General features: G+C 49.4%; 1 protein-coding gene across 1 annotated transcript in view; it reads left to right on the top strand.

The window, feature by feature from the left end:
* The window catches only part of PUSL1 (pseudouridine synthase like 1), a 159,098-nt gene that overhangs the window by 126,750 nt on the left and 19,073 nt on the right, over nucleotides 1-13,275 (top strand). Inside the window, exon 6 of the mRNA XM_082273557.1 lies at nucleotides 9,509-9,563. Coding sequence (XP_082129683.1) covers nucleotides 9,509-9,563 — 55 coding nt within the window. The remainder of the gene's footprint in view (nucleotides 1-9,508; nucleotides 9,564-13,275) is intronic.

Below are 13,275 nucleotides of genomic sequence, written 5' to 3'. Positions count from 1 at the left end.
ACGACATGGCAAATGAAGTTTAATGTGGAGAAGTGTAAGGTTTTGCACAATACACTTTAGGGGGGGAACCTTTGGGGGAATCAAAAATGGAGAAAGATCTGGGAGTCTTGGTAGAGGATAGACTAAGCAATAGCATGCAATGTCAAGCGGCAGCTACCAAAGCCGGCAGAATATTAGCATGCATAAAGGGATGTATTCCAGAGATAAACTATAATTCTACCACTTTATAAAACTCTGGTCCGACCGCATCTGGAGTATTTTGTCCAGTTCTGGTCGCCAGTCCTCAGGAGGGATGGATGTGTTGGAGCTGGAGAGAGTCCAGAGAAGGGCAACAAAACTAATTAGGGGATTGGAGGACCTTTTATTATGAAGAGCGTCTTCAATCGCTTGATTTATTCTCCCTGGAGAAGGGACGCTTGAGAGGGGACATGATAGCAATATATAAATAACTCAATGGTGATCTCAGCATAGAAAAAAAGCTATTCAGTCGCAAGGATTGCATGAGGACTCGAGGGCATACAATGCGATTAGAGGAGAAGCGTTTTAACCTCAGGCAACGCAGGGGGTTCTTTACTGTTAGGGCTACAAGATTGTGGAATTCTCTACCACAAGAGGTAGTTTCTACGGGAAGTATGGCTACTTTCAAAAGACTCTTTGGCGTACATCTCAAGGATCAGAACATTCAGGGGTATGAGAGATGATTACGGCCATACACATCTACACAGGTTAAACTAGATGGACTATTGTCTTTATTCAACCTCAACTACTATGTAACTATGTAACTAAGAAAGGAAAGGGAAACCCAAAATGTTTGGGTTGTCCTCAGAACAAGAGATGGGGGAAATTTTCTAATGGGAGCATCATTCCCTCGGACAACTGTCTAATAGGGGAGTTCTTCTAAATTCCTTTTGGGTCTCTGGGATAGGAAGTGAAGAGAAATTTTCCCATTGATACACAGACAACAGCAAAATAACAAGGCAGTAGTTTTAATCCTTTCCTACTCTATCCAAAACTAAAAATAGTTTTGGCTAGAGCTACTCTTTAATATATTGTGTGTAAATTCCTCTGTAGCACAAGAATGATTTGCAGAAGATCTGTTTTGCAGCAGAGGGGGTGCAGTCCACATTTTGATTAAAATTAAACACTCCTTTAAGATTTCCTCCATACATTTGAATAGTGATTTTCCTCTTAGACAAAGTTTGCTGAAGTTTAGTTTGCAGATTATTTAGTTTGCACATTTGTTGTTTCTTGGGTCTAGTCATAAAGATGCTCAAAGCATCTTACATTGGTGAGTCAACGTGTTTTATTCCTAATATTTGACCATAGAATCCCTAAGCTGATACACCCTCTATGTCATTTCCTTTCTCCTGACCAACACCCGCAGATGGAATTAGGTTTATTATAACATTATTCTAAAGACTTTCACAGGAAAGGTTTGATAATTATAGCGGCTGTAGCCAAAATGACTCCTCTGTCATTTTCCATAACTGTAAATGTTCCCCAACACTGGGCAGGACCGGAGCTAGCTCCGTGCCACTGCCATTTTAAAAAGCTGAAGAAATTTGCTGTTGAAGTTGTTTCCTCTTTCTAAAGGGCCATATATAGGGTGGCATTAGCCGGTTCAATAGAAAACGGCTGATATTCGGCCCATATGTACAGCAGCCAGTCCAACAGAAGTCGGCCGCTCATCTGGCTTCTGTTGAAGGGGCATGACCGAAAAAGGCCATCGACTGAGATTGCTAACTGGTGTGTTTTGGCGAGGAGGGCGTACCCCTACCCCTATCAGAACACAATAGCTCAGCAGGGGAGATTGCTGTTCTAACATTGCATAGTTAGTACAGCGGCTCCTCCCGAGCTCTTCAGTTTTTTTTCATTCAGCCCGCTGGGTTGAACGAAAAAATAATAAAATAATAGTGTGTATCAGGCTTTAGACATATACACTTGAGATGTTCCAAGTGAATATCTTATGCATTTAATCTGGTCACCTTGCTTAAAACTGAATTCCACCTTAAGTCTTGCACAGTTGTACAGACTGCTCGTCTGAACTAAAATTGCTTGCTCCAATTTCACTGCATTCTGTAAACTTCTCAGTGTGTATTACAAGCTTCAGCAAGTCAGATAGAGCTCAAGTCATTGCCTGGCTGGGGGTCATCTAGCCCTTTATTCACCAGCTTGACTGTCCTTGACCCACACCTTTCATTTATTGGATAAAAGTTCTTTCAATCATGGAGACATGTGAGCGTTACATGACAACAAGTAACCCTATTAAAAGATTCCCCTTCTATTCCTGTTCTGGTGACAATTAAAATGGTAGATTTACACTTCCTTTCTGGTGACATTGGTGATCAGGACAATCGGAGTGTATTAATCTCCCTATAAAAACCTGATGATTTCTAACCACTTTATTAAAATCTAAAAAAAAGTTTTACCTTTAGTTATACAGTACCTATATTTTTGTAGCACTTGGGCATTGGACAGTTGCTGTACATATTGGATGGCCATGCTCTTTTTCTGCTAGGAACAAGTTAAAATACATTTCTAGGGCGGGACCCTTTTTTCCCATGAATGAAGTGGAACATCTGCAGCAAATAATCAACTTTCCCCCGGATTCTTTATACAAGCATCACCCTGCAGAGGACTCCACCCGTCATTGTAAAAACACAAATTTTTTTAGACTCTATTATTGGTCGGTCAAATTTGTTGGATCTGCAGCCAAAACCAAAACTTTCTGTAACTCTATCCACTACTCAGCATATACATTCCCAACTCACTGACCTCGTCTTACAATGCATTGCTCTGTTATCAGCCACATTCAGACCATTTTACAACTTGTCATGATTTAACATATCATAAACAGGCCGCCAGACGTCTACACCAAAATCCTTCATAGGAATGTTTATGCAACTTTGTGTTTTTTTGTAAATTAAAGTAAGCCTCGTGATCTAATCACACACTAGGGAATATTTGACAATGCAAAGAATTTGCTAAAATTTAGATAAATCTGTCAAATGTGCTGGTTCAAGTCTGCCTAAAAAGGACTGCATTAAAACAAGAAGTTATTGAAATCACTGCGCACACCTAATTAACCCCTTTTTTTCTTGCAGAGTTCAGGTATCACACACGCTGTAACTAAAATTAGATATTTCCACAAATATTTGATGGCTTTATGACCACACCAATAATACATAAAGCAGGCAGACATGGTCAAGAGATTGAGTTGTTTGTCCAATCAAAAAATGCCCAAGGTAATCTATTTTAGATTAATTGTTGGTACCAGATGTGGTGGTTACAGCATCAGAAACTGCTGATTTGTAGTTCTCATGCTTCCCAGAATCTTACTGTATGCATATGTGCTATGAATATGAGGAAGGCCAGAGGGCAATTTCCAGACTTGTTCAAGGATTCACAGGAAGTCCAATAACTGCTGTAATAGCCTAACTTTACACCAACTGTGTGCGGAAGGGTGTCTCTCTGCACACAGTATGTTGAACTGTGCTAAGTGCCGCAGCAGAAGGCCTTGTTGGCCTTCATCCTGGTTAGCTGACCACATAAAATGAGCCTATAGTGGCCACAGGATCAAAAAAGTTGGACCACTAAAGCTTGGAAGAAGTTATGCCTGCTCTGGCATATCCTGATTTTTGCTTCGTCATGCAGATGGTGGGTCAGAATTGGGTGTATACAACATGAATTATTTTGAATGCAGTGGAACACAAGGTTCACAGGATGAACAAGCAGGTGATAAGACTTTGGGAACTGAGTGATGCTTTCAGGTCTGCAAGGACTAGAATCCCTAAAGAAGGCTACCGGTACCTTATTAAATATGTTATTTGAAGGATTTTGGACTGTTATGAAGGCAAACCTAATCCTATCTTGTACTAGATGGATGTACCTAATAAAGGGGTCACAGATTTAATAGGCATATGAATTTGGTTGTGTGCGTGTGAGGCTGGAACCAGTGGCGGAGCTAGACTTTTAAAACAGGGGTGGCAAAGGGGTGGCAAGGTATTATTTTGGGGGGTCAATATACAAAGTGTTCAATTACACTAAAAATACGTTTCCTGTGTGTGCTGCCGCGTTATGTTTTGTTTTGGAGCCGTTTGGAGCATGAAGGAGTTGCGTGTCAGCTTAACCAATGAAAAGTGTAGCAGCAACACGTCCCCCATATAGACCTCCCCCGTACAGTAGACCAGGGTAAGGTGAGGTCCTGTCCCCCATATAGATCCCCCCTACAGCAAGCCAGGGTAGGGTGAGGTGAGGTCAGGGGACCTCACCCTGGCCTACTGTACGGGGGGAGATCAATATGGGGGACAGGACCTCACCTCACCCTGGTCTACTGTAAGGGGGGGATCTATATGGGGGACCTCACCTCACCCTGGCCTGCTGTAAGGGGGGAGATCTATATGGGGGACGGAACCTCACCTCACCCTGGCCTGCTGTAAGGGGGATCTATATGGGGGACCTCACCTCACCCTGGCCTGCTGTAAGGGGGGATCTATATGGGGGACCTGGTCCCCCATATAGATCCCCCTTACAGCAGGCCAGGGTGAGGTGAGGTCCCCCATATAGATCCCCCCTTACAGCAGGCCAGGGTGAGGTGAGGACCCCATATAGATTTTCCCCCTTACAGCAGGCCAAAGTGAGGTGAGGTCCCCCATATAGATCCCCCCTTACAGCAGGCCAGGGTGAGGTGAGGTCCCCCATATAGATCCCCCCCTTACAGTCAGCAGACCGGGCATTGGGCAAGGGCAGGTTCCCCATAAGATAGATCCCCTTTCCTTTACAGACTTCTCACTACTCAGTCAGTCACTAGTACAGTCAGACAGTACTACAGTAGTAGTCTCTTACCTACCTTTTGTAGTGACCAGCATGCCCCCCATCAATGTAGTGACCAGCGTACTCCCCCATCAATGTAGTAACCAGCATGCCCCCCATCAATGTAGTAACCAGCGTACCCTCCCATCAATGTAGTAACCAGCGTACCCTCCCATCAATGTAGTGACCAGCGTACCCTCCCATCAATGTAGTGACCAGCGTACTCCCCCATCAATGTAGTGACCAGTGTACTCCCCCATCAATGTAGTGACCAGTGTACTCCCCCATCAATGTAGTGACCAGTGTACTCCCCCATCAATGTAGTGACCAGTATGCCCTCCATCAATGTAGTGACCAGCGTACTCCCCCCATCAATGTAGTGACCAGTGTACTCCCCCATCAATGTAGTGACCAGCATGCCCTCCATCAATGTAGTGACCAGCGTACTCCCCCCATCAATGTAGTGACCAGTGTACTCCCCCATCAATGTAGTGACCAGTGTACTCTCCCATCAATGTAGTGACCAGTGTACTCCCCCATCAATGTAGTGACCAGTGTACTCCCCCCATCAATGTAGTGACCAGTGTACTCCCCCATCAATGTAGTGACCAGCATGCCCCCCATCAATGTAGTGACCAGCATGCCCCCCATCAATGTAGTGACCAGCGTACCCCCCATCAATGTAGTGACCAGCGTACCCCCCCATCAATGTAGTGACCAGCATGCCCCCCATCAATGTAGTGACCAGCGTACTCCCCCATCAATGTAGTGACCAGCATGCCCTCCATCAATGTAGTGACCAGTGTACTCCCCCATCAATGTAGTGACCAGTGTACTCCCCCATAAATGTAGTGACCAGCGTACTCCCCCATAAATGTAGTGACCAGCGTACTCCCCCATAAATGTAGTGACCAGCATGCCGTGTCCCCTTCAATGCAGAGATCAGAGAGACTTACCGTCCTAAGGTAGAAGAAGAACACAGCCTGACACAGACACATCCATCCCACATGTTCAGTCTGTGAGTCTGCCCGGCCCGCAGCTAGTTCTCTTCGTGAGCGCGGCACAGCGAACCAATCACATCGTGAGTAGCGGCACAGCGAACCAATCAGGTGTGCAGGCACGCGTGATTGGTTAGCTGTGCAGCTGCTCACGGCGCCGCTGCTGCTCACCGCTCAGTCACAGTCAGGAGAACTAGCTGCAGGCGCGGAGGCGCCCACGCTTTATCGTTCAGCACAGCCAATGAGTGCAGAGGCGTAACTAGAACTTTCAGGGCCCCGGTGCAAGAAACCATGAAGGGCCCCCCCTGACCCCCGGGGCGACCCAGCCCCATGCGTCACCCCTGTACACCTGAATAGGAGGGGCAGCATATAGAGGAACTCCTGCAGCGGAGAGGGGATTGGATCCTGCTGCCCCTCCTATCCAGGTGTACAGGGATGAGGCATGGACCCCCCTGGAGCATGGAGTTGGAATGAGTCGCAGGGGTGGTGGTAGTGATGGGGGGATGGAATGGGATCAGTGGCAGCAGTGGTGGGGGAGATGAGATCAGTGGCAGCAGTGATGGGATGGGATGAGTGACAGCAGGGATGGTATGAATGGGATGAGTGACAGCAGGGATGGGATGGGATGAGTTGCAGCAGTGGTGGGATGGGATGGGTGGCAGCAGTGGTGGTGGGAAGGGATGGGATGGATGGCAGCAGTGGTGATGGGATGGTATGAGTAGCAGTGGTGATGGGATGGGATGGTATGAGTAGCAGTGGTGGTGAAGGGGGTGGGATAAGTGGTAGCAGTGGTGGAGAGGGGGGTGGCGAGTGGCAGCGGTGGTGATGGTGCGGGGGGTGGGATCAGTGGCAGCTGAGGTGGGATGGGATGAGTGACAGTGGTGGTGGGAAAAAAGGGTGGGATCAGTGGCAGCAGTGGTGGTGAAGAGGGTGGGATCAGTGGCAGTGGTGGTGGGGTGAAGGGGGTGGGATCAGTGGTGGTGGTGAGGGGGATGATCAGTGGCAGCAGTGGTGGTGTTGAGGGGGGGGGTGATTAGTGGTGGTGGTGAGGGGTGTGGCACCAGTGGCAGTGAGGGAGGCTGGGATTCGTGGCAGCAGTGGTGGTGAGGGGGGTGGGACTAGTAGCAGCACTGGTGCTGGTGAGGTTGGGATTAGTGGCAGCGGTGATGGTGAGTGGGGTGGCTGCAGTGTTGGTGAGTGGGGGGGGGTGGGATTAGTGGCAGCGGGGGTGGTAGGGGGGTAGGATTAGTGGCAGCGGAGGTGGCAGGGGGGTAGGATTAGTGGCAGCGGTGGTGGTAGGGGGGTAGAATTAGTGGCAGCGGGGGTGGTAGAGGGGTAGGATTAGTGGCAGCGGTGGTGGTAGGGGGGTAGAATTAGTGGCAGCGGGGGTGGTAGAGGGGTAGGATTAGTGGCAGCGGTAGTGGTAGGGGGGTAGGATTAGTGGCAGCGGTGGTGGTAGGGGGTGGGATTAGTGGCAGAGGTGGTGGTGAGGGGGGTGGCAGTGAGAGGTGGTGGGATTAGTGGCAATGGTGGTGGTGAACGGAGGTGGCAGCAGTGGCAGTGAGGGGGGGGGGGGTTGGGATTAGTGGCAGCGGTGGTGGTGGTGAGGGGGGTGGCACCAGTGGCAGTGAGGGGGGATGGATTATTTGCAGTGGTGGAGCCATCCCCCCATCACCACAGATCTCAACTCCCCATCACCTCTGTTGTAGTTCTGACTATATGTATATATACTGTATACAGCCCTCAAACATTCCAGAGGTGGAGGAGCATGGGTTCAGTAGTTGCACTTACTTGGTCATTAAATCGATTCCTCCCCAGTGTTCCTGTACCTCCAGAGATGCCTGTGTGTCACGCATGGGGTCTCCTTGCAGAGGGGAGAGCTCCTCCCCCCTTTAACTCTATTGGAGTCAGATAGTCAGCTGACTCTGTCAGTGTTCAACTTGCACATAGGTCGGCTTCTATAGACAGATAGGCTAGGTGGGCGGGGCGGAGCGGGGCGGTCCAGGCTCCAGTATGGTGCGGTGCTGCTTAGCTTAGCCTCCCCTCAGCGGCCGGCCGCACGGCCACCCCGCCCCCCTCTCTGCACGGCGGAACGGACAGGCGGGAGGTCAGGAGGACAAGCCCTAAACAGCAGCACAGCCAGAACGGGCAGGCTACTCACGGTGCAAGAATGGCAGCGAGTGGGGGTAGTTCCGCCTGGCCACACACTTGTAATGTTTCAGCGAGCGGGGTGGCAACAGGGGTGGCAAGGACTTTGTCTGGGGTGGCAATTGCCACCCCAGCTAGCCCTCTGGCTCCGCCACTGGTTGGAACTAAAGTTGAAATGTGAATCTCATTATACTATACCCATATTTCTCTTTTACCATAACTATACAATGAATAAATTGAGTGCAGGCTTTTTTGGAGGTTGCCCCATCCCTTTTAAGTGGTTGAAGGTAATTGTCACTGGGACTGAAAGTGAAGTGTAATTCAAATTTTTACATTGTCATTAAGACAGAAATAAATGGAAAATGTTCCAGTGGGGACCCTTGTTCCGGGGACAACTGTGTAAGAAGGTATTTACCTTACACATGGTACAACAAAACTGACACACTTTTACCATTCCTTACTCTATACAAAATTAGAAAAAAAATAGCTTTAGATATACTTTACAGTATACCTAAAGCCAAAACTTATTAAAGTTACAGCAATGCTTTTCAAAAATTAAAACAATCCCCTGGCACATTCATAAATTACAGCCTTGCTCTTTCCATTTTACATGCTTCAGAATGCTAAAGGCCCTCATAGACGGTTCAAATTTCAGTTTGAATTAGACAATATTTAAACTGTGAGCAGAAACACACCCCATAAAAGTAAATGTAAAAATGTTCTGAGCATAGAGATGGACTAAACTCTAAAGGCTGTGCATCAAAATAGGCAGGCAGAGGGGAAAGAACTAGTGACCAATATTGCCTGAGGTCTTTTGGCAGGTGATCTATTCCACATTGGTGACTAACTATGCTTTGTTCTGCACTGTGTATTTGTGTGTAGGTGGCCATCTTCTTGTTAGAGACTCAGGCAAGAAAAACAGTGAGCACCACAGTAGTGACACCACCAAGCAGTGACTTAGATCTCATACTGCAGTTGAACAAATATGAGACGTTAAGCTGGCCATTACCTGATCGAAATTCTGCCAGTTCAGCAGGAACTGGGCAGATTTTGGGAAGTGTGTCGCCATCTCTACCCAATAGAAGTGGGTCACTTGATTGACTTGTGTTAAAGGGACATGTTGGGAATAGTGTATTCTGGCAGCAGCGGGTGCCACTGTCCGAATACAGTGTCCCAGAGGCAGGGAGTTCTCCATCCACCTTGTTTGTGGCCTGCTGGCTGAGCAAAAAAAAATTGAATTGTGTATTGCCAGCTTTAGCCACAGGAGTGTCTAGGCATCCTCACATACAAGGAAGTGAATTGTTGTATTTGTAGGAGTTCCACACCAAAATTAAATCTTTCAAGTTACTTCTTAGGTACAATTAATATTTTTAGCTGTTTCCTATGACCTTGCAGATCTTTTAGTTTTATGCTCAGTCAAGTCCACAATGACACGTATTTGCAAGTGTTTGCAACAAAAACCATAAATGTTAGAAACCACTAATAGCAACATTTTTTGTTCTGGCTTGAGTGCTTGGGAGTTTTGGTAATTACGCATATTTATTTTTCAGTGATGTCCAGTTTTGGAATTTTACCTTCAAAAGTAAATCCTTTGCCTATAAACAGGTATAGTCACTTTTTCAGTTTTGCATATGTATGATTTCACATGAAACCAGGTTTATATCTTATTTTGGCTATTTTTATGGACAATAAATATTATTTTCTCTTACGTCCTCCGACAGTCGCCGCCATCTTCATATTCGTCACAATGGGGGTATTAGACTTTGCTCCGAAGGAGTAGCTAGGCAACAGAATATGTCAATATAAAGGCTTTTAACATATCCCACCCCCAGGGGGTGGTCCCCTCAGTCAATACCCTCCTACTTCCTGTATCCATACTTCAGTTTCAATGTCTAGCTTGTCAGGAGTAGCTGGATCTCTCTATGCTGGGGCATTTTGTCTCAGCTTTTATTTTCTCTTTGATTTTCTTTGAGTTTTTTTCTCTTGCTTTACTTAGCTGTTATTTTTTCAGCGTTAGTTAGTTCTTCTGATGAAGAGGATCATGCGGGCTGGGTCTCGGGCTGATCCCCCTGGTTGCAGGTTGTGGGTCGGTGGCTTCCCAGCCTGCCATCGAGCGTTCAGCCAGGTATCGCTCCTGGCGCAGTGAACGACCCATCCCTGTTCGGTGCAGGGATGCTTGGTGAGGTGGCTACCTCACTGGACGCTGTGCGGTTTCTTAACCCACCATTATGCTGCGTTCTGGATGCGACTCTCCTTGCCTTGTGTGCAGCGGTTTGTTCGCCTGTGCGGGTTCCCCACGCCATCCGTGGAGCGCCCTGATTGCATCACTTCCTCCTTCCTGATGTGCACGATCGAGGCGGCAGCTACAGCGAGGTCTCCTTCAGGTTTTTACCCTTTCTGATCTTCCTTTATCCATTGCCTGGGTTCTGTGTCTTCCCTGTGGGGGTCTCATTTGTGCTGTGTGTGTGTGCGGTGGGCTGCGCTCGCCGCGCTTCTTAAAGGGGCAGTTAACCCCTTCTTGGCCAGCAATAATTTTTGGGCAATGGATTCTCAGGAGGGAAAATTTCCTACCACATTGATGGGTAGTCAGGGGACTGCTGTTTCCCCCCCAGGGGGAGATTTGGCTGCGATTGTGGCTAATCTGGCAGCACAGGTGCAAATGCTGGTGGCTGCTCAATCCACTAAAAGGTCCAGAGGTTCAATTTCTTCTGGTTCAGAGGGTGATGGTGCAGGGGCTGGTATGGCCGGGGTCTCCTTATCAGGGTCCCGTTCCTCCCTGGATCTTGTGGGGTCCGAGGTGGAGGCTGAGGTTGAAGGGGTGGATGATTCTCCCCCTGGCTCGTCTGAAGAGCTTGCACTCATGGATGAAATGGTTGCTTCTATTAAGCATACGCTGCGCTTGCAGGATGAACCGTGTCCACCTGCTGCCTTGGCAGCTTATGGGACAAAGAGACGGCGCAAAACATCGCAGGTTTTTCCCTGCACGGATGATTTTCAAAAGGCTGTTAAGGAACAATGGCGTAATATCCGCAAGCCTTTTGCTGTACCCAGTAGGTTCAAATTGCGTTATCCTTTCACGCCCGCTACCGACGAGCGTTGGTGTGTACCACCTCCGGTGGATCACGCGATCGCGGTTTTGAATAAGTCCACTGCGATTCCTGCTGACGATAACCCGGTGTTCCGGGATGCCACGGACAAGAGGCTGGAGTCTCTTGCCCGTCATACCTATTCTATTATGGGTTCTATGTTGAAAGCTCTGTTTGCTTCCCTTATGGCGGCCCAGGCGGTCGCGAGTTGGACGCAGGTACTTAGACGCGTTTTGGTGGCTGATTCCGCCCCACAGGCGACATTGGACATGGTGGATCAAATCCATCAGGGTGTCATGTATATGTGCGATGCGGACTTGGATATGGTCCCGTTGGCCGCACGGGTACACGGTGTGGCGGTGCTGTCTCGCCGTTTGGTTAAAGTGTTGGTCGGTGGACCAATCTTCGCGCAAGACCTTAGCCAATTTACCTTATGACGGTTCTCGCCTTTTTGGTGAATCCTTGGATACTCTGATAAAGGGGATCACAGGGGGTAAGAGTACGCTCTTGCCCCAGTCCCAAAAGGCTAAGGCGGCTCCTGGTAAGAAGCATGCTTCCTTTCGGCCCTCTCAGGGGTCCTTTCGTGCCTTTCGGCCGCATTATAAGGGCAAGCCGGTTAAAGGTCAGGGCTCCCAAAAGAAGCCGTGGACAGGTAAGCAGAAGTCCGGCCAGTCCGGATCCGCTGCCCACAACAGTGCGGCCTGAAGGGGCGCCCTCACCCGGTTCTGGGGTGGGGGGACGCTTGCTCGGTTTTCCACAACCATGGCTGACCCGTGTTCGGGACAGGTGGGTTCAGGAAATCGTTCGATCTGGTTACAAGATCGAGTTTCTTTCTTGGCCGGAGAGCAGATTTTTTCCCTCAAATCTTCAACTGTCTCCGGAGCGTTTGCGGGATCTGCACCTAGCGGTGCGGGACCTGAGGGCTCAGGGAGTGGTGGTTCCGGTGCCTCATCGGGACAGATTTCGGGGGTTCTATTCCAATCTGTTCACCGTGCCCAGGAAGGAGGGCAAGGTACGTCCAATTCTGGACTTAAAGGCTCTGAACCGCTTTGTGCGGGTTCGCAAGTTCCGCATGGAATCTCTGCGGTCGGTGGTGGCTGCCCTGGTTCCGGGGGAATTCATGGCCTCCATCGACTTGAAGGATGCGTACCTTCACATCCCGATTTTCGAGGGTCACCAGAGGTACCTTCGATTCGCCATTGCGGAGGATCACTACCAATTCGTGGCGTTACCTTTTGGCCTCGCTTCGGCTCCGCGGGTTTTCACCAAGGTGCTTGCACCTCTGCTGGCCTTGTTAAGGGCCCAGGGCATTTCTGTCCTGGGGTATCTGGACGATATTCTGGTTCGGTCTGCGACCAGCCAGGGTCTGGAGACGGACCTATCCGTCACGGTGCAGACTCTACAGGAGTTTGGTTGGACGATAAATTATCCAAAGTCGACGCTGTGTCCGTCGGTTCGTCTTCCCTATTTGGGGATGATCCTGGACTCGGTCCAGGCGAAGGTCTTCCTGCCGGACGACAAGATCAAGATTCTTCAGGGAGAAGTCCAGTCCCTCAGGGACGTTCCGTGCTCTTCCCTGCGGAAGTGCATGCGGTGTCTGGGACTGATGGTCTCGGCTTTCGAGGCGATTCCCTTCGCCCAGTTCCACACGAGGAGTCTCCAAGCGGAGATCCTGTCCAGGTGGGACGGGCGTCCGCAATCTCTGGATATCCAGATTTCGTTGAGCCTTCGCACCAGAAGAGATCTTCTGTGGTGGCTCCAGTCCCCGGCGGTGTCGGGGGGAAAGTCTTTTCGTCCTATCTCGTGGACGGTGATCACCACGGATGCCAGCCTGTCGGGCTGGGGTGGTGTTCTGGGCATTCTGTCCGCCCAGGGTACTTGGTCGGAGGAGGAATCCTCCCTTCCAATCAACATTCTGGAGTTGCGTGCGATAAATCTCTGCCTTCAACGTTGGACGGACAGGTTGCGCGGCTGTCCGGTTCGGGTGCAGACGGACAATGCCACGGCGGTGGCTTATGTCAATCACCAAGGGGGCACCAGGAGTGCCCGAGCGGCTCGGGAAGTGGCCGCCATTCTTTCTTGGGCCGAGACTCATGTCCCGGCGATATCGGCGGTGCACATTCCGGGGGTGGAGAACTGGCAGGCGGATTACTTGAGCCGCCAGACCCTGGATCAGGGGGAATGGTCTCTCCACCCGGATGTCTTCCGGATGTTGTGCGCGAAGTGGGGTC

Source organism: Pelophylax lessonae (assembly GCF_965119305.1).
Source record: "Pelophylax lessonae genome assembly, chromosome: 12".
NCBI classification, from domain to species: Eukaryota; Metazoa; Chordata; class Amphibia; order Anura; family Ranidae; genus Pelophylax; species Pelophylax lessonae.
Note: the sequence above shows the minus strand (reverse complement) of the source record. Positions and strands in the feature narration are given on the sequence as shown.